The sequence below is a fragment of the Mauremys reevesii genome, linkage group 5 (assembly GCF_016161935.1).
Source record: "Mauremys reevesii isolate NIE-2019 linkage group 5, ASM1616193v1, whole genome shotgun sequence".
NCBI classification, from domain to species: Eukaryota; Metazoa; Chordata; order Testudines; family Geoemydidae; genus Mauremys; species Mauremys reevesii.
The window spans coordinates 54,052,117-54,078,528 of record NC_052627.1 but is presented as its reverse complement, the minus strand read 5'-3'; the positions used below and the strand labels follow the sequence as shown (position 1 = coordinate 54,078,528).

Genomic DNA, 26,412 nt, shown 5'->3' with positions numbered 1-26,412 from the left:
AAATTACAAATAAATACACTTTAAAAGGAAGCTGAAAGGCTTGTTTTACCTGCCAACACTTAACCTAAAGTTCTCTCAAGACTTGATAACATCCCTAACGTGTGGTCTAGTGGTTAGGTCCTGGTACAATGCATCAGGAGGCATAGGGTAAAATTTTCAAAAGCAACTGCGGGTATCTCTACACAGCCCGTGCTGTGAGCCTGGATTAACAGACTCAGGATTGTGGGACTCACCTTAGCGCTCTAAAACTAGCTGTGTAGGCAGCACTTTGAAGTTGCAGCTTGGGCTGGAGCTGGAGCGCTAAGCCTAGAGATGGGGGTTGGTTTCAGAACCAGAGCTGCATCTTCAATGTGGTGTCTATGCAGCTATTTTTAGAGTACTAGCATGAACCCTGCAAACTGGAATCTGTTGACCCAGACTGGGAGGCTTGCTGCTGGTTTGTTTCCACGGGCTGTGTAGACATACTTTATGGGATTTAGGAGCCCATGCCCTATTGACTTTCAATTATATTTGAAAGGAGTGCCTAAATCACATTTGAAACTGGGACTTGAGAGCCTAAATCACAGAAATACGTTTGAAAATTTTAGCCCTAGCCTCTATTCCTGTCTTGCTGTGTAAGCTAAGAGAAGTCATTCCAAGTTTCTGTGCTTTGGTTTCAATATCTGTAAAAATGGGACTGAAAATGTTTGGAGACTTACTGATGATGTGTCAAAGTCTGATCTGGGACCCTGCCACAGGACACAAGTAATTTCCATTGATAGCAATGTGGAGTTACTCATCTCTTATAGAGGGAGAATCAAGTCTTAATTTGGCCCCGCAAGTGCTTTGACTCTAGACCTCTGTTCCACCTCCCGTGGGTAGATTCCTGACCAAAAGGTGGGGAGAAAGGTAAAAGGGGGAACCTTTTTGTTTATGGATTTAGAAAAAGAAGAAAAAGCTATTAGGTTGCAAATCACTATACTTAAAAATCTTTCAGTTAATCTTTCAAGCTCTAATATAGTAAAAATTGTTTACAATTCAGCTGGGAATGTTCCACACCTGTAAAGATTATGATTTCAATTCACTAAAAGTACTGAAATCAACCATGAAGCAAGCAGGTGCCACTGCTGTTGAAGTCCACAGGAGTTAACACCCACATATGGCAGGGTAGCGTAAGATCCAGGACATTTGCATTGCTGAGTTGGGTATGAAGAAGTAGGTATTTTAAGATGCATAAAGAGTGTTCACGTAAAACTGAAACTGTCAACTTATTTCTTGTGTGTGAAGAAGCAAAATTAAAAGATCGTCAGTGAGATTTGACTCAGACTTTTTAGTAAGTTCAGAAATAGTCACAGTATAAAGTAAAATTAATTAAAATTCCCACAGTTCCCACTATTTCATCTGATACCCAGACATTTGGAATAGCTTTGTGTGTTACAGGTTTCTTTTCTTTTCTTTTCTTTTTTGTCTTAAAGCACAAAACTACAGGAATCAAGTTTTACTCCCCAGTATATAATTTAGGTGTAGCGTAGTCATTCTCATTATAATGTTGGTGAAGGGTTTCTGAAAACTAGATTTGCAATTAATTTAATTTTTTTAAAATAATATATTAAAGAACAGATTAAAACACAACATAAATTAGTTTTTAGCTTTAAATTAGTAATCCGGTTAATTACTGCTGCATTGCAGAGCAAGGACCATGGTAGGAACTAATGCTACCGCAATAGAGTTTGAGTTCTTGTTTATGCAATTTAAAGTGATAAATCTTCTAAAACTGGCTTTTTCTTTGTCTAAGACAATGTTAAAGTAGTATTCTTAAAAAACAATTAGTAATTTATGGAATGATTATCAAGTATTGTTTATTGAATTAAAATACTAAAGTTCAAAATGATTGGTAAGTGTTATATTCTGCAGTACAATGCTTTGGTGATTCACTAGCATGTTTCTTTTATCAGCTGATATTGATGAAATGAAGATCAGCTATGTCTTGAAAGAGGGTGATAGTTCTACCAGTGACATCTTCTACTTCTCCATTGAAGACAAGGGTAAGGTTATACTTCTTATATGTACTATACCTTAAAATGAGATCCAGCAACAGAATAGTATTGATATTGGAATTAATAAAATACTTCACTCTATTTTACTGCACGTTCATGAGTTTTATGTATAGTTTTATACAGAGATAATGGATGAATCACTTATTAAATATATAATGTTAAAATTAATGTAAATTGCTAAGGCAAACTAAATGGTGTAAGAAATTCTTAATGGGTTACAAAATCTTTCACCATGGTGTTACTAATTCAAATCTTGCCACAGTTCAGTAGTAAGTAGAAGTTGTTACCATATGATTGCTGTTCTATGGAAAGCTGTTGTTGGTTCTAGTCCAGTTCCTAGTGTTCAGCCAAGTCCATTACAAAAACGTAATATTACTATAGGTGGCCCTTGTTAATAGTGTCAGCAGAGAGACCAAGAACAGAATCAACATGGAGGCTGAACACTACATTGCCCGCATATCACAAGAAGTGGTCCCTCTAGATCAAGATTGAGATACTGGCATGCTGCCGATAGGGCAGCCTGGTTAAATTTGTACTGCTGTCGCCTATGCTGGGGCCATCTTTACATGATGTGAATTGTCATAGCTCTATGGGCTTAAATGAAGTTATGACAATCCACACCAGCCAAAGATCTGCTGTCCAAGTATCTGTTTTGTGTATTTCAGTTTTCAATTATGTCATTTTGGTATTATTCACCTTATGAACACTGGTAATGCATGCAGTTTTTTCCCCTTTACAGTAACGATTTATCTGAATGAAATAGTTGGTGTATTTTGCTTGTTTGTTTTAACAAGGGCTCAATCCTGCAAGTGTTTTGCATTCTGAATTTTTATTGAAGTTAACAGGAGTTTTGCATATGGGTCCTAGTTGAGGGAAGACAGGATGATTCATTCTGTGATATTTGATATTGAATTTTGCAGAATGATTAACATCTGTCATTATATGCTTTCATTATATGCTGCAAACTTCCTATCTGATTCAATGTAATGAGGCTAATGGAAGTTCTGTGTGTGGAGGGCTTGCAGGATCAGGCCTTAAATGTAACATTCCATAAAAATTACATTTTTTTAAAATGCAACCCTTTTGAGTGTTCGCTATCAGTCCTTGAACGAAGGCTGTAACAGCATTAAAATACTTTCTCCAAAATGGTTGACACAAAATCAAATCTAGTTTCTGGTACAATGACTGGCACCACATTGTCTAAATTCAGTGTATTATCTCCTGTTCTAATTATAGGAAACAAGGAAAATGGCCCAGTAAATGGTGCTCTTTTTGAATGGTGACCACTGTATTCTATTGAAAAATGGAACTGATTCTGTTCTCACTTTGTGCCAGTGTACTTCATTGTAGTTAATAGAGTTATACCAGTTTAAAACTGGTCCAAAACTAGATTCTGGACCAATGATCACATTTATTCTTAGGCCCAGATCTTCCTTTCCAGAAGTAAAAAGGTATAGAGGAAAAAATGGGCTGCCTCTGAGAGCCAGCGAGCAGCTGGGAGTTTGGGCTGCAGATCATGCAGAGGCTGACATGCTGCACAGCTAGCAGTTGAAAGGCATCCTGATGTCCACCCTTCCCATCAGCACAGGCAGCGATGGCTGGACCATTTTCTTTTATCATTGACCTCCTTTACCACCTGCCCTTAGTTCAGACTCTCCTCTGGTGTGTCAAAGCCAGAGAGGAGGAGTTGCTGTTGCTTCCTACAGTGGTAGTTCACTATGCAAGTGGCATTGTAAATTGAGACCCTTTGAAAGGGGATTGTACCATGCAGAGTGCCTCATTCTCCACTCCTTCCCTCTCCGGTTAGCCATACCTTTATTCTTGGAAAGTTGAGTTTGTTGACTGGACTTCAGGCAGCTGCTTAGCAGCGGGGAGATGTTACTGCATGTCACACCCAGCTACAATCTAGCCCTGTGTAAGGGTTTCAAGATCAGGTCCATGGGCTTATAATTACATGGAAATAGAGTCACAATAATGGCTTTGCATATTTATTGTATCATATCAGATGGAAATAACATATGTTATTTACAAATAGGACAAATGTCACAATGTGCAGTTGTGTTAATACAAAAATAGTTGAACTGTACATTGTTGCATGGAGAGCAAGAGAAATTTAATGTGGTGTTTTGAAAAGGTGGGCTACATTCCATTTGCTGAAAACAATTTTCTAAAATAAAGGCAGTGTATGAAGCCAGGGCAAATGCAGCCCACCCCACTGCAGCTGCGGAGCACCCTCTGGCATTGGAAATGGTGTGGCTATTCTACATACAGGAGAGAGAGGGACTTTAGGCAGAAAGAAGGCTATGTTGTAGATATGCACCTCAGTTTATAACAGCGCCCAGCTCTGCAGGGATTCCTTGCCTGTCGCATGCACAGCATGTGTGGGAGTGGGTGGGGTAATGTATGTAAGCAACAAGATTCAAAGCACTTTCAGATTGGGGAAGGATGACCTATTAGGCTACTGTAGCCTCTGCAGAATAGCTCCATAGCCTGAGTGGGAAGGGTATATTCCTTCACCTTGTTCTCTAGTGATACCTAGTATGTTGTTCAGGATGGGCCAAATTCAGGGATTCTGCCTCCTCCGTGTAGGACTCCTGCTCAACAATGTCTGTTTTTTCTTACCCAACGGAATAAATACAGGCATTTCTGAAATCCTATAGAGAGCTATTTTGTTGGATGATTTTGCTTAAACAGTTAAGGCCACAGGCCAGAAGGCCCTAGAGCAGTGACACTGAGACCTCAGTAGTTCAGGAGCCAAATTAGCAATCAGCATTATGCAAAAGAGCCACAGTACTGTGAATTCTTTGTTTCATTTACTATAGTGCGCTCTCTCTCTCTCTCTAATATTCTCCCAGCAAATAAGTTAACTAGTGCAAGTTGATAACTTAATTGGTTAATAACACAGTAAAAGCATCCTGAGTGGTTAATAACTTTAATTAATAATTAAATCACACAGTGTTTAAATGTGTTGCTAAGAGTTGCAGGAGACACATTAAAGAGCCACTGGTGGCTCATGAGCCTCAGTCTGAGTATCACTGCCCTAGAGCAAATGCAGACATACTGGGGTTTGGAAGCCAAACTCATTACTACTTTGCAGGGGAGCAAATCCCATCTGCAACTCCAGTGAGAAAATTTGGAGGAAACTCTATAAGAGCTTTTTCCTAGGATCATTTCCACAAGTTTCCCCACAGGGTACTTGTTCTCTTCTCATTTATTTTACAGTCACTTTTGACTGAAAGCAAAACTGCAAAAAGGAAAGCAAAGATGTTGTCCTGTTGCAGTTAAGTGAACAACTTTGTGTACAGATTCTTTACCCAGGAGTGTTTTAAAAACAAAAAACGACAGCTTTGGGACCAGGGGCGGCTCTACAAAATAGGCTGCCCCAAGCAGCGCGGAGCGCTGCGCCGCCCTTCCCCAGTCCCGCGGCGGGTCCCCTCTTCCCGCGGCTCCGGCATCCTGGGGAGGGCGGTATTTGGCTCCGGTTGAGCTCCCGCCGGCAGGCCTGCGGCAGGTCCACCGGAGCCCGGGACGAGCGGACCTGCCGCAGGCGTGACTGCGGGAGCTCAACCGGAGCCGCGGGAAGACGGGACCCGCCGCAGGCATGACTGCGGCAGGTCCGCTTGTCCCGGGCTCCGGTGGACCTGCCACCGGAGCCAAATGACGCCCTCCCCAGGATGCCGCCCCAAGCGGGCGCTTGGCCCGCTGGTGCCTAGAGCCGCCCCTGTTTGGGACTGAGCACTCAGTGTCCCACGTAAACAGACTAGGGGCATTTCAGCACACTTGTAATGTAAACTTCTGCTGCTTTCCTCCTTTGATATGCCTGTGAAGTGTTGTTCTTTCCCAATCCTAGACTCCGTCATAGTGTGATGTCCCATCGTGCACTTTGCAAACTCACCACTGAACAGCACTGGATTATGCAGACTGATAGCAATTTAGCTTAATTCCTGCCCTCCCCCCCAAGTTCCACCAGTATTTCACAGCTTTGTAAAATTGTCAGCTGGCCATAATCTAAAAGCCAAGCTTTAGAAAATCCTGTGCCTAAAGTTAGGTTCCTAAATCCTCACATAGCTTAATAAGCAGCCTGATTTTCAAAAGAGCTGAGCACTTCAGTGGGAATTGTTAGGTGTCAGCACTTTTGAAAATCAGGCAATTTATGCAGGGGCCTGTCTTTAGGCACATTTAAAAAAAAATCTTGGTTTTAGTCCTTAGGGAGTTATTAAAACTATCACTCACTTCAATGAGAGTTTTGTCAAGGTAAGGAATGCAGGGCTTATCCCAGTGTTCTTACTACATGTCCTTTATTTGAAAAGATTTAAGACATCTGTGGAATACTGGGAAGGGAACAGTCACTTATCTTAACTCTATGGACCGTGTGAATGCTGTTTTTCATCATAGATGATATACTACCAAAGAGAATGTATTACTATTGTTTTTTGTTTTACAATAACACCTAGCAGTGTCAATCAAGATGGGGAGGGACTTTATTGTGCTAGGTGCTGTACAAACATTGAACAAATAAGCCCCAATGAGATTTTGCATCCTGGCATGATGACCATAGTGGGAGCTGGCAATTGGAAGCTTTTCTAGAACCTAAGAAATGAGGGGAAAAATCCTATAAAATAGTATTAAAATGTGCTTAAATACATTCTTCTGTTTATAGGTGTTCCAAGGGCTAATCTGGACATTGTAATTCTTGATTTCATTTTGCTGATCACCTGTAAGTAAGGGCTCCCGGAGCCTGATAAAATAGCAGAAGTGCCCATCAGCCAGATTCTGCTCTCTGTTACACCATTGTAAATTTGGAGAATCTCCACTGATTGAGTGGAAGGTCTTTGGATTAATCTAATTTCAATGGAAGCAGGTCTGGGTCCTAAAATGCAGGTACAGGAGGCTGACAGCTGTGGGTGGGTGGTAGGAGGCCACATATGTTTGTTCCAAAGTGTCCTATAATGAATGTGAGCGCAGATTGGCTGTTAGATTAACACCTACTTCTAGTTTGAGTATCATCTCGATTCAGATGCTGGATGAGTGAATCTGACAAGATTCTTACTTTCCAGGATATCCTGACACCATTGTACAAAGATTAATGATCACTTTTGGATTTCTTTTGGTTTCAAAACAAAATGACTGAATCTGATAGGAACTTGCCTCCTTGTATATACTGGAATAGCATTGGGCAAGCATTATCTTGTTCCATTACATAGCTGAATAATGCAAGCATCTTTCTATCAGAGAATAATGCAGGAAAAATATTGCAGAACAGGAACAATCCAACAATGGGGTGGGTGGAGCAGAAGCTTCGATTCTTTCCTGTTGGTCTCCAGACACTGTGGAAACTTGCTAGGAGATCAGGGCATTGTGGCTTGTGGGATTGAGGTGGGATGGAGGAGCTCTTTGTGGTAAGCTCTCATTGGGCCTCGGAGGATTTCCAGTCAGAAATCAACCCAAAAGGTCTACACAGAACACAGACATTTCTAGCAGTCAGTCAGAGTAGTGCAATATAAGTAATTAAAAATACCCATACCCTTATTATGCAAATCTCTGTGCTCTGGCTAATGATTGCCCACAGCCTATCAGAGTGCAGGCAAGTGCATACTTGAGAAATAAGTTACCGTTGTGAAAATATCTGCACCCTGAGTGAATGAGACAATTCAGTTCAGTACATTTCCTGTTAATGATGTAACTAGTAGTCCCTAGTTATACCTATTATATTTCCTCGCCCTATTTCAGTACAAATCTTTAGTCAAACCACAATCACATTTCATTTTTTATGCTAATTATCTTCAAATTTCTCTTCTGTTATTGTTTCTTGATTTATGAACCATTACATCATTTTATGGAAGTCAGAATAATTTAAAATGTTGGACCAATTTCAACCCTGGTATAACTCAACTGATTTCAGTGGAATTATATCTGGAAAGCATTTATCTTATGTTTACAAACAAAGATAGAATAGTAGGCATCTTGGAAGTGTACATCCTTCCTAGTCTGAATTAAACCAATTTCCTTTCCAGTTTAAGTTGGGTGAGTAAATTATTTCATTCAGCTTTAGTCACATTGATTTTCAAGGGACTAGAAGGCCTCTGCATCATAATCAATAAATGCACTAAGACATACTTCATAGATGGCACTTTGTATCCTTGGCAACATTACAGCTGGAAGGATCTTCTCTTTTAGGAGCCAATAGAGTAGTCAATAGACAAAGCTATGAGAGACTGCAAATGGCCTTTGGTCTGTACTCCCTTTGATGAAAGAAAAAAGTTGAACATAGACCAGCTGGGAAGAAATTGGCAAAAAAGAAAATAGATTTCTCGAGCCAATTATGTTCTAGCCCATTTTGTAATGCCATGTAACTGATGCTGTTAAACAACACATAGGGCTATTCATTTATGACAGGTTGGAGATGCATTTCTTGTTTCCTTTTGCTAACATTGCACTTAATATGCAGGAGAAGGTGCTCTGAACTGCTACCTACTTTTCTTCCAGATGTCTTATTTTGCTGTCAGTTGATGAATATGTGAGTCCTTCACTGGTCATGGCATGACTAACTTGACTAACTGCAAAACAATTAGAAAAACTGGGGGAGGGGGAACCACACACAGTGAACAGATGGTGACTTTCATTACTTATAGACCAGGGGCCACAAGGAGATCTGTATAACTGGGAGCCTGTTTTTAGATATTTCATCAGCAATACTTTTAGTCTCTGCTAAACTGAGCAGTCCTATCAGATAAATGACTAGGCCATAAATGTACTATAGGATATTACTTTATATAAATAAAATGGAATAAGAAAGCTGGTGTCTGATTAAGGCAGTTGTACTGTGGGAGTAAATTAAAATGTAGCTGTGAGTATTTATAAATGAAAGTGGCTAGACGTTATCTATTGTCTGGGTTTTTTGTATGCTAATATCACTGCCATAACTTCAGGTAAAACTATGTGACCATTGTCAATTAAGTGGGTATCATATCAATGAGTAGCAGCTGTCCAATGCAGAAAATAAGCAAACTGAAAATTAGAGGGAAAATAATTTTCTGTCCAGTCACTTTGGCTTGCAATAATGTTAGGAGTTACTTGAACACCTCTACTCAGATATAATGCTGTCCTCGGGAGCCTAAAAATCTTACCGTGTTATAGGTGAAACCACATTATATCAAACTTGCTTTGAGCCGCTGGAGTGCGCAGCCCCACCCCTCCCAGAGTGCTGCTTTACCGCGTTATATTCGAATTCGTGTTATATCGGGTCGCATTATATCAGGGTAGAGGTGTACCAATAAGAAGTAAAAATAATCGAGACAGAAATGTGATCTTTTAAGTTGATGGTGTCCCTTTTAAATCACATAATTTAATTTATGGGGGAAAGAAAGCATTCTTTAATACATTGATTACAAATGTGAGTTGTTTTGATCTGCAACATAAGTATGATCTGCCAATTAGGGGAGTTACTGGGTAAGTTTATTCATGGTGTGCATGCATGAGAGAGTGTGACTGACTCGGGACCAAATTTTCAAAAGGGTGGGGTCTCCCTTTTACCTGCACAAACTGTACCCACTACTGAATTGTCAGTGCAAATCTGAGCACTAGCTCCAATAATCAATCTGATTACATCCCAGATTGTGCCCAAGTAGTCAGTATTTATAGTTCATTTTACAGGCACACGTGTTGGCAAAAATTGAACCTACAAAAGGAGGTATGGTTCAGGTATTTTTAAAATGTACTTTTAAATCTAAGTGAGGCAGTGTCATAATATTATGTTTGTTCAAAGAAACAGTATGTAATGATTTGCAATATACTCAGAGCCTATTATTGTTGACTTTACTCTATGCTGACATTTAAATATTGAAGAAGTCAGTATTTTTCCTGATGCTTTTCATGCAAACAGCAGTAGACTGAGTAGTGGGCACCAAACAAGACCTCTCCACGTTCTTTTATGTTCAGCAATGCTATGTATAAATAACTCTCTACCACCTGGAGGCTTCACCTTTTCCATTTATAGTTGTTAGTACCCTTAACCTTTTGACATCCACTATCATTGCTGCCCTGGAGATCTCTTTTCAATTACTGTAGCAAAAAGAGTAAGGAGAGTTAACTGATGCTGATATCCTGCAAGACTAGTTCAGACATCATCTAAGAATTGCATAGAAAGCTGTTTTAAGCTTACAATTCCGTTTTCCTTATTATCAGCTCAATGCCCAAATAAACCTACAGGTAAGGGACACTTAACACATTAGTAATATAAAGTATGTGGGGTGTTTTTGTTCTGTGGGTCCTGCTGGGGATAGCTCCCAGCATGCCTGGGATGAAATCCTGGCCCCCTTGATGTTTATGGAAGTTTTATCATTGACATTAATGGGGCCAAGATTTCAACTATGGATTCCCACCCACCATAGATTGGTGGTGGTGCAAGTACGCTACATGTGGGGTTAAAGAAAATCCTGATATTCTCCAGAAGTGTGACGCTTTCTACATTTTTGTTGTTTTATATCAATCACAAAATTGAAGAAGGAGATTCAACTACAGAGTTCAAATTCAGGTCTGAACTTGCTCAGAGTTCAAGATGTGTGTTCTGCATAGGCCCATTGCAGTAAGAAGTCTAAACTACAAAGTTCAGATTCAGATCAGATCCAGATTCAGACTGCTTCAAGGTTGGAATAAGTGATGGAGCTGAACCAGACGCCTGGATCAGACCCCATCTCTAATATGAATGGTTAAATGCTATAGAACAATTTGATTCTCCCTTCCCCCTCCCCCCCCGCTTCCCCTGTATGAGTACTTATTGCTCCCCTCTGTCACCTCTCATCTGGGAATAATGTGCCATCAACCTGGCATAGTTTACATTGTAATTTCTTCCTATCCTTAGGTTTTTCCATGAAGTGGACTTGTTTATCCCTTAGTGATTGAAATTAAATGTTCTCTAAATTGTCTGTCAGTTTCACTAACCTTTAATGATGGCTTTCCATTTTCTACTTGTTGTTGTAATACAGTTAGATTAATACATGTATTGTAAAATAGCTAGTGAATTTACTGCCCCTGAAGGGTTCTGAATGGGGAGCCTTGGAAACTGAAATTTACTATTTGGGCATCAGGTAAAGCCAGGATGGCAGCTTCACACTTTCCTGCTAATGTGCCTTAACCCTGGGGGCCATCAAGCAACATTCTGGGCTGAGAGCATAGTTCAGTCTACAGGTTTATTCAGTCCTTGGTCTCTTTCCTTCCAAGGAATGCAACAGTTGTGATGTTGGTGTTTGTAATGTGCTGCTTAGGAGTTGCACTGATTTAACACAATGCTCATAGACTAACAAACAGCAGTAAGACACTGACTACAGTATTGTCTGGATTACTGATTTGGGGCCAGATTTGAAGTGACAAGAACTACACCTGGTTACAGATCCCCTGCCTCCATCCAGGTGCTCAGATTAATTTGATCTTGTTGAGCATGTGAAGAGTCCTCTGGTGATTTCCAGGGCTCTGTCTCTCCATGGTTTTTCCATAATGCCATCTTCCTTTCCCTTATTTAAATGTTTTGTGGGATTGTCTTTCTCCATTTCCATCCAGTTATGCCATTTGTCATCATCCATCCATCTATCTTATGGCTGTGAGATTTCCATCCTGTAGTATTAGAGACTGTAACTTGGTGCCTGGTATCCATGGAAACCTAGGAGAGGGGGAGTTGTACAGTGTCAGGGGAAGCATGCTTACATAGCCCACCGTGATCTTACCTCCTCCAGGCACCCCTGGGGTTAGATAGTGCCCTGTGGGCCTACAGAAAGCACTCTCTATCCTTAGCAGAGCATAGACTGTGCAACTGTGACACATCCTTTCCCCTCCCTTGCAAACTTCACAGAGGCCAGTCAAAATCTGGCCCTAATAAGAAGAATATAGGCTAAATTTTGCCCTCTGTTTAAACATATCCAGTAAAACCAATGGGGAAATGTGAGCGTAACCGTGATCATAGTGCGGTTCAATGTATTTTGGTTTTTGTTTTTCCCCTGTTGTTTTTTATAAAAATCTCCATTAAAAATAATTGTTTTTTTATTTTTAAGCTTTCAGCTACTGTAAATGTAACTAGCTCACAAGACTGTTCATCTTTTAGAAGTACAGCAAGTAGTGCTTTTGCTTTTTGTCAGTAGGAGATAAACTGTGAATCAAAGGGGGAGATCTAATTGGTGCTATGTATGCCCTGCATTACTCTGATTTGCCTTTAATCCTGTTGTCAGTCAGGATCAGGGGCGGCTCTAGGCATTTTGCCGCCCCAAGCACGGCAGCCTGCCTGCTGCCCTTGCAGCGACCGGCAGAGCACCCCCCGTGGCTTGCCGCCCCAAGCACGCGCTTGGCGTGCCAGGGCCTGGAGCCGCCCCTGATCAGGATTTACTATCCTGTCCTGGGTAAAGAAAGAGTGTTTTAAAATGTACACTTATCTTACTAGGATAACAATGTTGAAAAAACTGAGAGGTGAAACATAATATGACCGTATTGCTTTTCCTTATTGCAGAACCCATATCTTCCCCCAAGCTAGCATTATGATACCAAGATTAGTTGTACTTTTTTATGTATGTGCTTATCTATAGGACTTGTACCGGTGTGCATAGATAAAGCCTGATTACACTGGTTTTACATTGATGTGGCTGATGTCTTCAGTACAGCTATTTCTAGTGTACACTACTATACGTGTGATGGAAGAACTAGAGCCACAGAGTTGGTGTGAATTATCTATGTATACATTAGTATCTGTAGTCAAAATGGGGAAAAAATATAAGGGAAATCAGTGTGAAATGGAGTCCCCTCCTCTGTTGGTGCTGAGGGCCTGTCCTGAGTAGAATCAGCATGGTTCTCCCAAGTATGGGAGTTTGGGGAATCTGAAGTGAGGGTATGCACCACACACAATACGCAAAATTTGATTTAGGTTCTGGAGAGAGGCTGGGGAAGGGACTCATCAGCCATCTTCTCTCCAATCCCATCTTTTTCAGGCATAAGAGGGGCAAAAGCTATTCAAGCTCCAAAGGAGGGGGATGGGCAGGTAATAGCTGAAGAGTGGCTTTGCTGTAGCTATGTAGTCTAGTTGGGAAGATTCCTGCTCCAAACCTTCCAAGGAAGTTCCCAGCATGCAGCAGGCTGCTCAGGCTATGCACAGGAGACAGAATTTGTGTCAGGTTGACGCATCCACAAGGAACATTAGCACAAGTATACAGTAAGATTGAACAGTGTGGGTCAGATCTAATCACATCTTTCAAATAACTGCTCTCTTTTCTTCTTTTTCATCCTCCTTTCTTTCCTATTTTATTTAACTTTCCATTTCATTCTTCCAGTCTTTCCACCATTTTTTTTTTGGTTCAGGAGTTAGGTTGGCGCAGGGACTTTTTGTTCTGTTTGTACAATGCCTAACACAATAGGGTCTGGTGCATGATTGGGGCTCCTAGATGCTACAGCAGTACAAGCAACAATAATAATCAGATGCTTTCTTGAAGTAGTAGGACACAGCTCCCCCGCAGTTTAAATAGTGTTGGAGTTCGTGTCCCAACACTTTGGGAATCACGATTCTTGTTCATGCACATAATACACATATAAAGATGTACATCAGAATTATCACTTCTTTATTTTAAATAAGTTTTAGCTGTAGTAAATGGAAACATTTCCTCCCCAAATGTTAACATTTTAAACATCTAAACAAGTTGCCTGTGTAGTAATTACTTACTCTTCACTTTTTGATACATGTATGTTTAAGGAAACCTACGTCTATATGTGTTCTTTTTTTTCTGCTAACTGGTCCAAGTCTTGCCTATGATGTATGGTGATTTTTTTTCCATAATAATGTTTTCTTGTATATGAGAAACTCAGCTGATAAATCTTTTGACAGTCCAAATGAGTAGAGTTCAATTCTTGGCCAAATTCCATATCTGTGGTAAAGTTTTTGCATGACATGTAGTTAATGACAGGTTATATCTAATATGTTGTAAGCCTAAATTAGGGCTTAAAGAAAGCATTGTTCTATTGACTGTATAAATTGTCTCAAACATTTCCTTCCAGAACATTGCATTACCACATCACATGTATAAGAGTTGCTCAGAATTGCCAATTCTGTTGTAATTTTTTTTGTACTTGTATCCCTTCTCACCCAAGAATCTCAAAATACTTTGAAGACATTAATTGTGATCTAGGTATTATATTTATTTTAGGGATAGGCGAACTGCAGTACAGAGACACAAAGGCAGAGCCAGGAATAGGATTTCTAATTCTCGGACCATCTTCTCTGTGCTTTAAATAAGAAACCAAATTCCTTCCCAAGCAAGTTAAATAAAATATTTTTTAAAAACTTATATTACTGTTTTTTAATAAAAATTAGAAAGGTTAGTCAACAAAGACACATGATTTCTTGAACAATAAAGCTTAACAAGAAATTTGCACACGTCCCCTCTTCTCAGATTCCCTTCTGTGTTCCCCCATTGCCAGTCCCCACTTTCTTGCACCTTCCTGCCCACCACTCACCATCTCAGGTTTGTCTTTCTGGTCTCCTTCCCCTCTCCAGTCTCCATCTTCTCATCCTGTCTCCTGCCTGCTTTTCCTCTCCTATCTCAACTCCTCTTCCTCCTGCATCCCCCTCTTAGGTTTCCTCTCTTGTACTCTGATCTACTATTCTCCAGAAGACTGTAGGAGAGAACACTTCTCAGGCAGGACACTTACAGGATAATAAAATGGACTTGTTTAGCCTGATCCCTTCCTACTTCCTATGGCTTCAATTCTTAAAGATTAAGATTTCTAAATAATTCTTGCCTCGATAGAACACACTCCTGTGCCCCATTTCCAAAAGCATAATGAGTTGCATCTCTGCATGAAGTTTGGAATCCACAGCTAGGCACCCAGATTCATAGGCCCATACAGTGAGCTGCCACTCTGTGTGATGGTGCAGCACTGAGCAAGATGCTCTCCCCATTTCATGAGATTTTTCAAGATATTGGTCCCTGGGGGTCTCAGGCTTCTTGTTCCTGCTCCCTGCCCAGGAGCTGGACTCTGAAAAGGGGGCAGGGAGGAGTTTGGGCTCATGGCACTGTGCTGGTTTGTAGAGGGTCAGTGCATGTGGAGAAGCAATCCGTTGCTCCATAGTAATGCAGGGACAAGTGGCTCCAGTGCTCCTTCAGGAGTGGGGTGGCTTCATCCCACTCCCATCTGTGGGTTGTGGCATTTAAGCCACAATCCAGCCGATGGGCAGGTACCTTTCAAAAAAGTGGCTTGATTCTCAGAGGTGCTTCTTACCTACCACTCATACTGACGCTGGAGGAAGAAAGAGGTGTTCAGCACCTTTGAAAATCAGGCCACATATTTAGATGATTGACTTTAGCATGAGACTAGAATGAGGCCCATGGTGTCAATTTCAAACAGTTGGTCAAATTTTGGGCTCCATTATACTAATAACTCCAGAGTAATTCTACTGATGTCAGTGGAGTAACTTTTGAATTGCACCAATATAAATGAGATCAGAATCAGGCCCTGTCCTCTCCATACACATGAATGTTCAACCTGGAGAATACTATTTGGTCAAACTTAGCAAAAACATATCCACTCTCACTTTGAGTCCAAGTTTGGAAGGAACGTTATTGCTATAGTTATGACTTTTTAGATACAATGATTTTATCTGGAAATCGCTTTCTAGCCTTAGCTATAGTGTTGCTAGACTCAGACTAGGACTGATTTTTAGATATAAATTGCCAGATGCTTCTGTCAGTCTCACTCAGAAATTCCATTTACTTCATTTGGAGATCTGCACAAAGACCTATTTATTTTATGTTTTAGATTCATTTAGGTGTGTGATCCCTATATAGAGAGCCAATAAAGAACTTTAAAGATCCTAAAAGATTATAATTGCTGTATAAATGTAGAGCACTATTGGTGTTGTTACTGATTCATCATATCTTGAGCACATGAGAATAATTAAAAACAGTGTGTGCTTTTGGAAGGGATTGGTGCAATCTAAGCATGAGCTTTTTCACAATATTTTCTTGGTAGTGCAGTAATTATTGCAGGGCCATTTATGTACCAGGATTCAAAACAAAACAAAAAAAAATACCCCTGACTGCGTTTGCCTTGAGCATAGTGAATGGTGTTAAAACCTTTGATTTGTTAGCTAGCTGAGATCTGCCACATAGCTTCTTTCTCATAGTACCTAAGATAATCATTGGGGGTAAACAGGGCAAGTACGCTTTTGCCTTCCTAGGTCTTCATCTGAATCCACTCTATTGTCCTTTCTCAAAGACACATACTGAGAACTGCTTCTGAGTGCTACTTCATTTGTCAAAACCATTTTCACGCTTGTTTAAAGTTAAATAAGCATCATATTTAAAAGTTTATGGTGGAGTATGCAACTATAAAGAGAGATGCCAATAAAAAAGGAAACCTTAATTGTTTTTAAAGTATGCATTAAGAGAACACCATGGAAACTAAACAACAAACAGATGGGAAATTGGCAAGGTTTAATATAAGTCCCACACGGAAGGGCTTCTTTACACATGGCTGAGTACTTATTGTTAAAAAATGCAAAATATTGAACATACTCATCCATTTTAGCTTTTTTGAATTAAACATATCAAAGAATTACTTGATAGCAATTTATTTAAGTGAACTACAGCTGAAGAGAGAATCTATTCTTCAAACAAAATTTAAATACCTCTAGATTTTTAACACTTCTGTAGTGATTATACTTGAATCTACCTCTTACTCTCCATTGAGCCGCTCCCTGTGTCTTTTGATGTCCAACCTCTTCCTTCACTGAAGTACTCAATGCTTTTTTTGCCTCAGTCTTCACAGACAAGGTCAGCTCCCAGACTGCTGCGCTGCGCAACACAGTATGGGGAGGAGGTGAGCAGCCCTCAGTATTTAGAAAAGCTGGACATGCACAAGTCCATGGGTCCTGATCTAATGCATCCAAGGGTGCTGAGGGAGTTGGCTGATATGATTGCAGAGCCATTGGCCATTATCTTTGAAAATTTGTGCTGATCGGGGGGGAGGTCCCGGACAATTGGAAAAAGGCAAATATGGTGCCCATATTTTAAAAAGGGAAGAAAGAGAACCTGGGGAACTACAGACTGGTCAGCCTCACCTCAGTCCCTGGCAAAATCATGGAGCAGGTCCTCAAGGAATCCATTTTGAAGCACTTGGAGGAGAGGAAAGTGCTCAGGAACAGTCAACATGGATTCACCAAGGCAAGTCATGCCTGACCAACCTGATTGCCTTCTATGATGAGGTAACTGGCTCTATGGATATGGGGAAAGCGGTGGATGTGATATATCTTGACTTTAGCAAAGCTTTTGATACGGTCTCCCACAGTAGTATTGCCAGCAAATTAAAGAAGTATGGATTGGATTAATGGACTATAAGGTAGATAGAAAGCAGGCTAGATTGTTGGGTTCAACGGGTAGTGATCAACGGCTTGATGTCTAGTTGGCAGCCAGTATCAAGCAGAGTACCCCAGGGGTTGGTCCTGGGGCTGGTTTTGTTTAACATTTTTATTAATTATCTGGCTGATGGGATGAATTGCACCCTCAGCAAGTTCGCAGATTACACTAAACTGGGGGGAGAGGTAGATATGCTGGAGGGTAGAGAGAGGGTCCAGAGTGACCTAGACAAATTGGAGAATTGGGCCAAAAGAAATCTGATGAGGTTCAGCACTTAGGAAGGAAGAATCCCATGCACAGCTACAGGCTGGGGACTGACTGGCTAAGAAGCAGTTCTGCAGAAAAGGACCTGGAGATTAAAGTGGATGAGAAGCTGGATATGAGTCAGCAGTGTGCCCTCGTTGCCAAGAAGGCCAACGGCATATTGGGCTGCATTAGTAGGAGCATTGCCAGCAGATCAAGAGAAGTGATTATTACCCTCTATTTGGCACAGGTGAGGCCACGTCTGAAGTATTGTGTCCAGGTTTGGTCACCCCGCTACAGAAAGGATGTGGAGAAATTGGAGACAGTCGAGCGGAGGGCAACAAAAATGATCAGGGGGTTGGGGCACATGACTTACGAGGAGAGGCTGAGGGAACTGGAGTTATTTAGTCTGCAGAAGAGAAGAGTGAGAGGCAGTTTGATAGCGGCCTTCAACTACCGCAAGGTGGCTTCCAAAGAGGATGGAGCTAAGCTGTTCTCTGTGGCAGATGACAGAACAAGAAGCAATGGTCTCTAGTTGCAGTGTGGGAGGGGGGTCTGGGTTGGATATTAGTGTAACCCCTCTGCCAGGCTGAAACGATAGCAGCAAGGGCCAGGTTCAATACCTAGGGGTCCGTTCCCCACAACGTAATGCAAACCAGCTCGAGCCCCCACCCAGTGACCTGGGAAAATCTTACACACACCCCTGGGCGCCTCAAGGAGGTAATACTTCCCCAGAAAAGGTTTAATTACATAAGATAAACAACAACAAGCATGAAATTTGGAAAATACCTCAACTAGAGGTCAAACCGTGAGCAAAGACCCACCCCAGCAACTTGGGCCGTGTCCTTCTCTCTGGGCCCTTGAGTCCAGCAACCCCCCAAATCACTCACAGTCCCAAAAGTCCCACAATTGAAAAGTCTCTGTCCCGGGTCAGGCAGCCCAGAGTTCGAGTCTCTTTGCAGAGATCCCCCTCCCCAGCCTAGGTAGAAAGGGGCACCTGCCCTGCCTCTTCGTGGGGTTCTGCTTCCACTAGTCATCCCCGCAAACAGCTCAGCTCCGCTTACTCTGTGGGCTGCTCCACTCTGCCAGCTGCTCTGGTCCACCAGCTGTCCTGTGATCCGCTCCAGCTGTCCTCACGAGCTGCTCAGCTCCACTCACCCAGTGGCTGCACAAACTGCTCCACTCCACTCTGCCAGTATTGCTTCAGGCTCCCCCACTCATTAGCACAGTGCTCTCAGCTCAGCAAGTCCAGCTCTTCAGTGATTTCAGCTCCACTCATTAGCACAGTGCTCTGAGCTCAGCAAGTCCAGCTCAGCAAGTCCAGCTCTTCAGTGATTTCAGCTCATAGTAGGGGAGCCCCAGTACCAGTGAATTCAGCTCAGTAACCTGCATCTAGATTCTTAAGGGAATCAAAAATTAACTCTGACATTCCACAGTGGAGAGAAGCATAGGTGGAACTGGTGCTTCTGGCTCACACAAGGAGCCTGCACCACCAAGTACAGATACCTGTCCCCAGCCTCTCTCTCCAATGGGTTTTGGAACCCATGTCCCCCGTCTAGCAAGCGCTATCCTGCTGACAATGAAACCCCCCATCACAAGACAATTTTGTAGTTCCCCATTTACCCAATCAGGGTGACATTTCATTGCTCCTGCCCCAATAACAACGAAATTGGGGGTCCCACAGCTGTGAAAATAATCATCCCATGCTGCTTTGCGGTATGCTAAGTGGGGTGGGAGTGCCAATGCAAATAACCGAAACTTCTTTCCGCACTCCCCATAATTTACCACCAGATGTCAGGGTGGGGCTCATCCTGACTCTGCTTACATTAGGAAACTCTATTTCACTAAGAGGGTGGTGAAGCACTGAAATGGGTTACCTAGGGAAGTGGTGGAATCTCCATCCTTACAGGTTTCAGAGTAGCAGCCGTATTAGTCTGTATCCGCAAAAAGATCAGGAGTACTTGTGGCACCTTAGAGGACTAACAAATTTATTTGAGCATAAGCTTTTGAGTATACAGCCCACTTCATCGGATGCATAGAATGGAATGTACAGTGACGATATATATATATATATATACATACAGAGAACATGAAAAGGTGGTAGTTGCCCAACCAATTCTAAGAGGCTAATTAATTAAGATGAACTGTTGTCAGCAAAAAAAAAAAAAAACTTTTGTAGTGATAATCAAGATAGCCCATTTAAGACAGTTTGACAAGAAGCTGTGAGGATACTTAACATGGGGAAATAGATTCAATGTGTGTAATGGCTCAGCCATTCCCACTCTCTGTTTAAGCCTAAATTGATTGTATCTAGTTCGCATATCAATTCAAGTTCAGCAGTTTCTCACTGGAGTCTGTTTTTGAAGCTTTTCTGTTGCAAAATTGCCACCTTTAAATCTGTTACTGAATGGCCAGAGAGGTTGAAGTGTTCTCCTACAGGTTTTTGAATGTTATGATTCCTGATGTCAGATTTGTGTCCATTTATTCTTTTGTGTAGAGACTGTCCGGTTTGGCCAATGTACATGGCAGAGGGGAATTGCTGGCACATTGGTAGATGTGCAGGTGAATGAGCCCTGATGGTGTGGCTGATGTGATTAGGTCCTATGATGGTGTCACTTGAATAGATATGTGGACAGAGTTGGCATTGGGCTTTGTTGCACGGATAGGTTACTGGGTTAGTCTTTTTGTTGTGTGATATGTGGTTGCTGGTGAGTATTTGCTTCAGGCTGGGGGTCCAGCTCCATCCTTAGAGGTTTTTAAGGCCCAGCTTGACAAAGCTCTGGCTGGGATGATTTAGTTGGGGACTGGTCCTGCTTTGAGCAGGGGGTTGACTAGATGACCTCCAGAGGTCTCTTCCACCCCTAATATTCGATGATTCACCTGTACAGGACAAACCTTTAACTTCTCAGAGTTTCTTCTTAATCATAGCCACACTTTTTATCACCTTTGACAACTCCAGTAACCTCCCCATCATTTATGCTCACAACTTTGACATTCTTACCCCTTTCATTTTATCCTCTTACCCATGCTCCCAAAAAAGTCTTGTTTTTACATCTCTTCAAACATTTTTAATCCACTCCTTCTATTCTGCCCTCCTCTGCCTCCCCCCGACCCCCAAATCTCCAGTTCATAAAAATATCAGAACTGAGAAGATTTTTCTTGTGTTATGCAAGTTACAGAAATGGAGAATGGCTGAAAGCTTTTTATATAGATTCAGATGCAGATTTTCCCAAAGTTCTGTAGTGTTTTTGTCTGAGACTTTGGTTTGGGTGCACCTCCCTTAGAAAAGAAGAACTTGATTGCAGAGCTAGCCTGCTGACATGAGGTTAAAACTGCACATGTGGATACAATCAGAGTAGTAATTGGATGTCACCTTCCGTTCATGTCTGTTTTGTAAAAAATAGATATTTTGAAACAATAAGAAAAACAAAGTGCTTAACAATAAAATGTAAAAGTAAATTGGTTACATTTTGATAGCCATTGAAAGCACCAAGAGGAGTTTGTCTCATGAGGCAAAATCCTCCCTCAGTTCTTCAGAGTGGAGCAAGGATGTGCACACTGCCCTCCTCCTTGGGATGGTGCCGCATTCTTCCCTCCACAAAAGGCAAAATGGTTCCCTTTGCAGTGGTCTCATCTTCTATTCCCCCAGCCCCATTCTGTTTTGAGATAGACTGCACCCTAGAGGATGCACAGAAGGAAGGAGACCTACAGGGTCTTCATTCCCTTCCCCTTGTATGGCTGCCCAGTGTGGGGGAAAGTTGAAGGGCCCTTCTCCTTGTGCTGGGGTCAGGAACAATGCTCTTTTAAAGCATATTTAAATACGGTATGTTCGACATTTCAGGTACCTCTGTAAATCAACTTGTATTAGTGGTGGGTCCTACCTGCAAAGTTCAGATCTAGGTCTGACCTTCCCCAGGTTCAGTGATATTCAAATCTGATGCTTTCATTTCTATCCTTGCTAGCCAGTATATGTGTCATCAGGCTATTCAAGATTTGCCACAACAGGTTGGTGACAATCATGTCAGCTTGTCTATGAAAGAAATATGCCTGTAACTAAGCAATTACTTTTATTGACAACGTGAAGATTTATCAGATTTCTGAGAGAAAGCAAGTGATAAAAGAGTGAATTATTGTTCCCAGATAGCAAAGTTCTTCTTCGCTTCCCAGAAGTGCTGTCCGTGATTCATCCTGAGCTTTGCCTGCACCACTCTGAGGAGTATTCCCTTGCGACTGTTTATAACATCAGCTGGATTGCTACATTTTGACATGTTGATGTAATTTTGGGAGTTACAAATGCAATAACTTTCCAACCCGGCAGCCATCCTCGTGGAGCCTGGCAGCTTTGAGCCATGAATCAGTCAGCTTGCCTCTGGTTACAACTCTTTAAAGGTCAAACTATACAATAAATCTCCTGCTCTGAGTCTTGATTTACAGTGTCTCTGAGAGCTCCATATAGATTCAGCACCTGAAATGCCAGACGTATTAAAATATGTCACAAAAGAGCATTGACTCGGAGGAATAACTTAATTTAGGACTAAAGCTACTGTTCACATTACAAATAGTCAACTTTATCTCATGCTAGCACACACACAAAGTCGGCCTTGGAAAACATGTTTTTTTTCCCTACTTTATAATAATAGTTAGGGACTTCTGAGTTGTGGTTGCCATGTGATAATTAAATACAGGTAATATATCTTGTTTTACTACTTAATGAATATTGTGGAATTGAATGTTTTTAGCACTGTAGTAGATATGTTGTAAATAGAATAACTAGGCTTCATTTTAAATGGGATGGTGTTTGCTGTAATGTTACATACTTGCTTTTATTTCCTTCTTTTCTGCTGGAGGTGAAGATGGGAATGTTCAGATATTTAAGGACAGGTTCTTCCTTTTCTAATGCAGGAATCGCGCACACAACTGCATGATCAGTATCTGACAAAGGAACAAACATATAAAGAATACATTTCTAAGTATGTTAGGTCTGTACTTTTCAGGAATCTCCACTCTGTTTGATGTTTAACTCTCTCTTACTCCATCGCTTCTGATTGTGTCACAAGCAAAGTTAATTTTCAAAGTGTGGGACTGTTCAGAATCTTGATACAAAGTTGTGCAGATTTTATCCCCTTAGAAAGGCATGACTCACTGCTCAATTGGATTTTCCTAGTAGTATTCACATTACATATTAGCGGTGCTACTAGCTTTAGACATCTTGTAGAGCCTAGTTGTGATCTTACTTGCACTGATAAATGTCTGGAAATACACTTCGTACACTTCTATAGAGTAGAACTGGTGTGAGATCAAAATTTGACCCCAAATATTTAATGCTATGCCTGGCATTAGTTGCTGGAAACACTGTTAGCATCTGGTGTCCATCACTGATAGGGCTTCTAGCATTAGACACCAACAACCAGTTCATCTCTTCTGTAACTCCATTGATTTTCCTTTGGCTATAGATTGCACTAGTTTGTACAGCCAGAGTTTCAGGCTGAGCTTTGGGTTTGTTCAAGGCAAAAACTGATCTAAATCATGGAGTTTCACATGGCTTTTTTGTATCAAAACTGCAAGTTTATCATGTTTTAGCCATGGAATCAGCCCAAGTTCACTTTAAAGGTTTAAGGACCTTTCCAGTAATCTAGGCTGAGGTTTGGATTTGTAATAAAACCTAAATAAAGGTGGGGAGTTTTGTAGGGTTTTTGATTTCATAGATCGTTCCAGTAGATAGTCTGTGTTTGTCATAGTTATAATTATAGGAATGAATGGTTAATAAATCTTTATTTGAGATACCAAGTAAGTGTTGTGCTCTGTCATTCAGAGTGGATAATGGTTACTTCTCATCATTATTGTTTTGTTACATGGAGCAGACACTCATAACAATAACAACCAGAGCACAATTTTCTGGGGCTCAATGGCCATCTGGGAGGAGTTAATGGCCCAAGGCTTAGCTGAGTGACACTAACCCCATCCACTCATTATCAGAGTTTTGGCTGAGACTTGTTTCTAGAGCCACTTAGTCTTAGCAGGGAGCCTGACATAGACCCAGACACAAGGCTTTCTTCTGCTGGGTGATGCACTTTCCTGTGGCTAAGGTAAAGGACATTTATAATGAGTCAGTGCACTATGCATCAATCAGTCTGAAGACTCACAGTATTGTCTGGAAATTCAAGAACCTGCAGGAAGGAAGTACTAGGTGGAATACATCCACAGGCAGAAGACAGCCTCCTCTCGCTTGTGTGTAACACATCCCACTAGCTCTTGCCAACTTTTCAGCAATGACAATTTGTTTAGTTTTTGGATATGCTTGTTCTGTTAAGTTTTCAGATAAAAGTAGGACCGGTTAGCTGCCATGTGTGTTCTATATTCAAACATCACCACTATCACCATCCGTTTTTAAAACCACGTGTCTGCCACCTGTCATTCTTCCCTGTGGTACAGTACCCAAGAAACTAGGAAATTGTCACACAGGGGCAACCAGTTGATTTTTCTTCTTGGGTATCTTACTCCCTCTCTTTTACATGTGCCTTACCACAATGGTATCCTGACCAGGAGCTCTGAACTGAGCTGCAATCATAGCCCAGTCAGTGCTATTCCTGATCGTTTGGAAGATATAGTTATAAAGAGTCCATGTGTGCCTGGAGCAGAGCATGCCTATTTCACGGGGCATACCCAGCATGTTCCTTTGCGGATATCCAGGGGCTGGGGATGTGCAAAGACAGTGTCCGAGGGTGGGGGAGCCTGGTTTCAGAGCGTCCAGGGAGGTGGAGAAAGCAAGAGACAAAGAGGAAATGGGTGACAGTGATCTTCAGTGCGGTGGAGTGGGCATTTCAGAGGGAGTAGTAGAAGGGAAGGAAGGAAGGAACAGAGAAAGGTGGCATTGGGCTTGAAGTTTAAGGGGGATGACTCAGGTGGGCAGAGATAGTGATGGGGAAGGAAAGGGCGGAAGGAGGGCCCAGGGTTAGGCAGATCTCACCAGAGATCGGAGGAGATAGATCTGGTGGGAACAGAAAAGGGGAAAGGGGAGGCAGAAGTGATGGAGAGTGATGCAGGGAAAAAGGGAAGGAGAAAGAAAGAATGAAGGAGAGAAGTCGTCTGGCAAGCATGTGGCCAAAGCAATGCCAAGTGGATAGCGGGGTGGCAGAGAAATTAATTAGCCAATGATCAATAATGCAACAGGTCAATTAATAAAGAAAGACCGCAAAACAACTGCACAGATAATCAACCAAGGGAGCAGTAATGCAGAGAATTAGTCAGCAAGGCAATGAGGTGGATGAAGTACGGTTAGTTTGGTCATTGAGGGAGTCAGAGTTGTAGTTACTCTGGCAACAAACCCAAGAAGTTAACCAAGTATCAGTGTGGTGATGAGATCAGAAAATGGACCTGAGGCTGTAAAAGCCACAGGGAGCCTTCGAGCCCCTTTCTCCTTATGGGTTCTTCTGGGCCTGGAAGCATGTATAAAAAGTGTTTTTTGGCATATAGCAGGAGCTTACATTTCTGACCCTCCTTTTGGCACTTCTCCAGAATACAGACAAGGATCTGTACAGTATAGTGAACAGTCAATCTATTCTTAAAACTGATTTATTCTTACATCCCATATTCGTTTTACTTGACTGCATTGTACTAGCACCCACAAAGCACGTTTATCATACTAACTCTTCCAAAGCCTACAGTATGGCCTGTAAGGCATTTATATTTCCAGTGTTAATAAGGTCATTGTTAAAACTCATATTGAATATATATCGATCTTGTGACATCTGAGACTCTTAGCAGGTCATCTGGATAGGTAATCAGACTAGTCAGCTTGTAAATGCACTGATAGATGTTTAAAATGATTGATGCTTTGTTTAGACCCTCTGCGAGAATGTCTAAACTAGGTATGACATACTAGAATGGATTAGGATCAAACCACAAGCAGAACATAGATGTAGTGAACATTAAGTAGAGCTGCGTGAATAATTTTTAATGCCAGATTTCTTTGATGAATTGTGCCTTTTTCTGTGTTCAAAGAGATTGCAAAATACTGGAATGTGTTTATTATTGGGAATCATTCATAAATGTTTTTTTCAGTGAATAATCTTTTGTCTTCAGATTGCTCATGAATTGTGAATGTTCCGAATTTAGATCAGCAACTTATATGAATTGCCTGATATTGTTTGTGCTCTGTGATTATGTAAATAACAAAACAGTGAAAAGAAGTTAGCTCTTTGGAATGCAACTCCAAATGTAACTCATTTGGTATAGAAGGAAAGAAAGAGGAGTGGGGGTGGGGGGGGATTAGAAGCTTCCGGACACCCTTAGCCTCCTGTTGCAGGCACAGTGGAGTCCAGCGGGTCTCTGTGCATCATTGCCACCATCTAAAATTGTTTTGCAAGGGACTGTTGTTAGTGTAAGCTGAGCATCACACAGGGCTCTTGCGGTGTTTCTGGTGAATTGTAACACTAATATAGTGCTTTATAAACATTCAGCTATTTGTCACAATAATCTTGTGAGGTATGTTTATAATATTATTGTTATCCCCTTTTTACAGAGGAGGAAGCTAAAGAAGGGAGGTTAAGTGACTTGACAAAGGCTACAGAAGGAGTCCATGTCAAAGCTCTTAGTCTCAGTTTCGTCCCCAGCCCACTGGTGTAATGTTGCCTTTCACCATTGAGCTTCCCCTCCGGTAGTCAGAGGTCACAGTGGTTGCTCAGAAGAAAAGCTGGCTCAGTGTCAGGAAGCTGGCTGGGGGAGCTTGCAGTTATCCTAATGCTATCAGT

General features: G+C 41.5%; 1 protein-coding gene across 1 annotated transcript in view; it reads left to right on the top strand.

The window, feature by feature from the left end:
• Positions 1-26,412, top strand: part of FREM3 (FRAS1 related extracellular matrix 3) — a 313,505-nt gene that overhangs the window by 4,812 nt on the left and 282,281 nt on the right. The window contains exon 2 of the mRNA XM_039539811.1: positions 1,935-2,024. Coding sequence (XP_039395745.1) covers positions 1,935-2,024 — 90 coding nt within the window. The remainder of the gene's footprint in view (positions 1-1,934; positions 2,025-26,412) is intronic.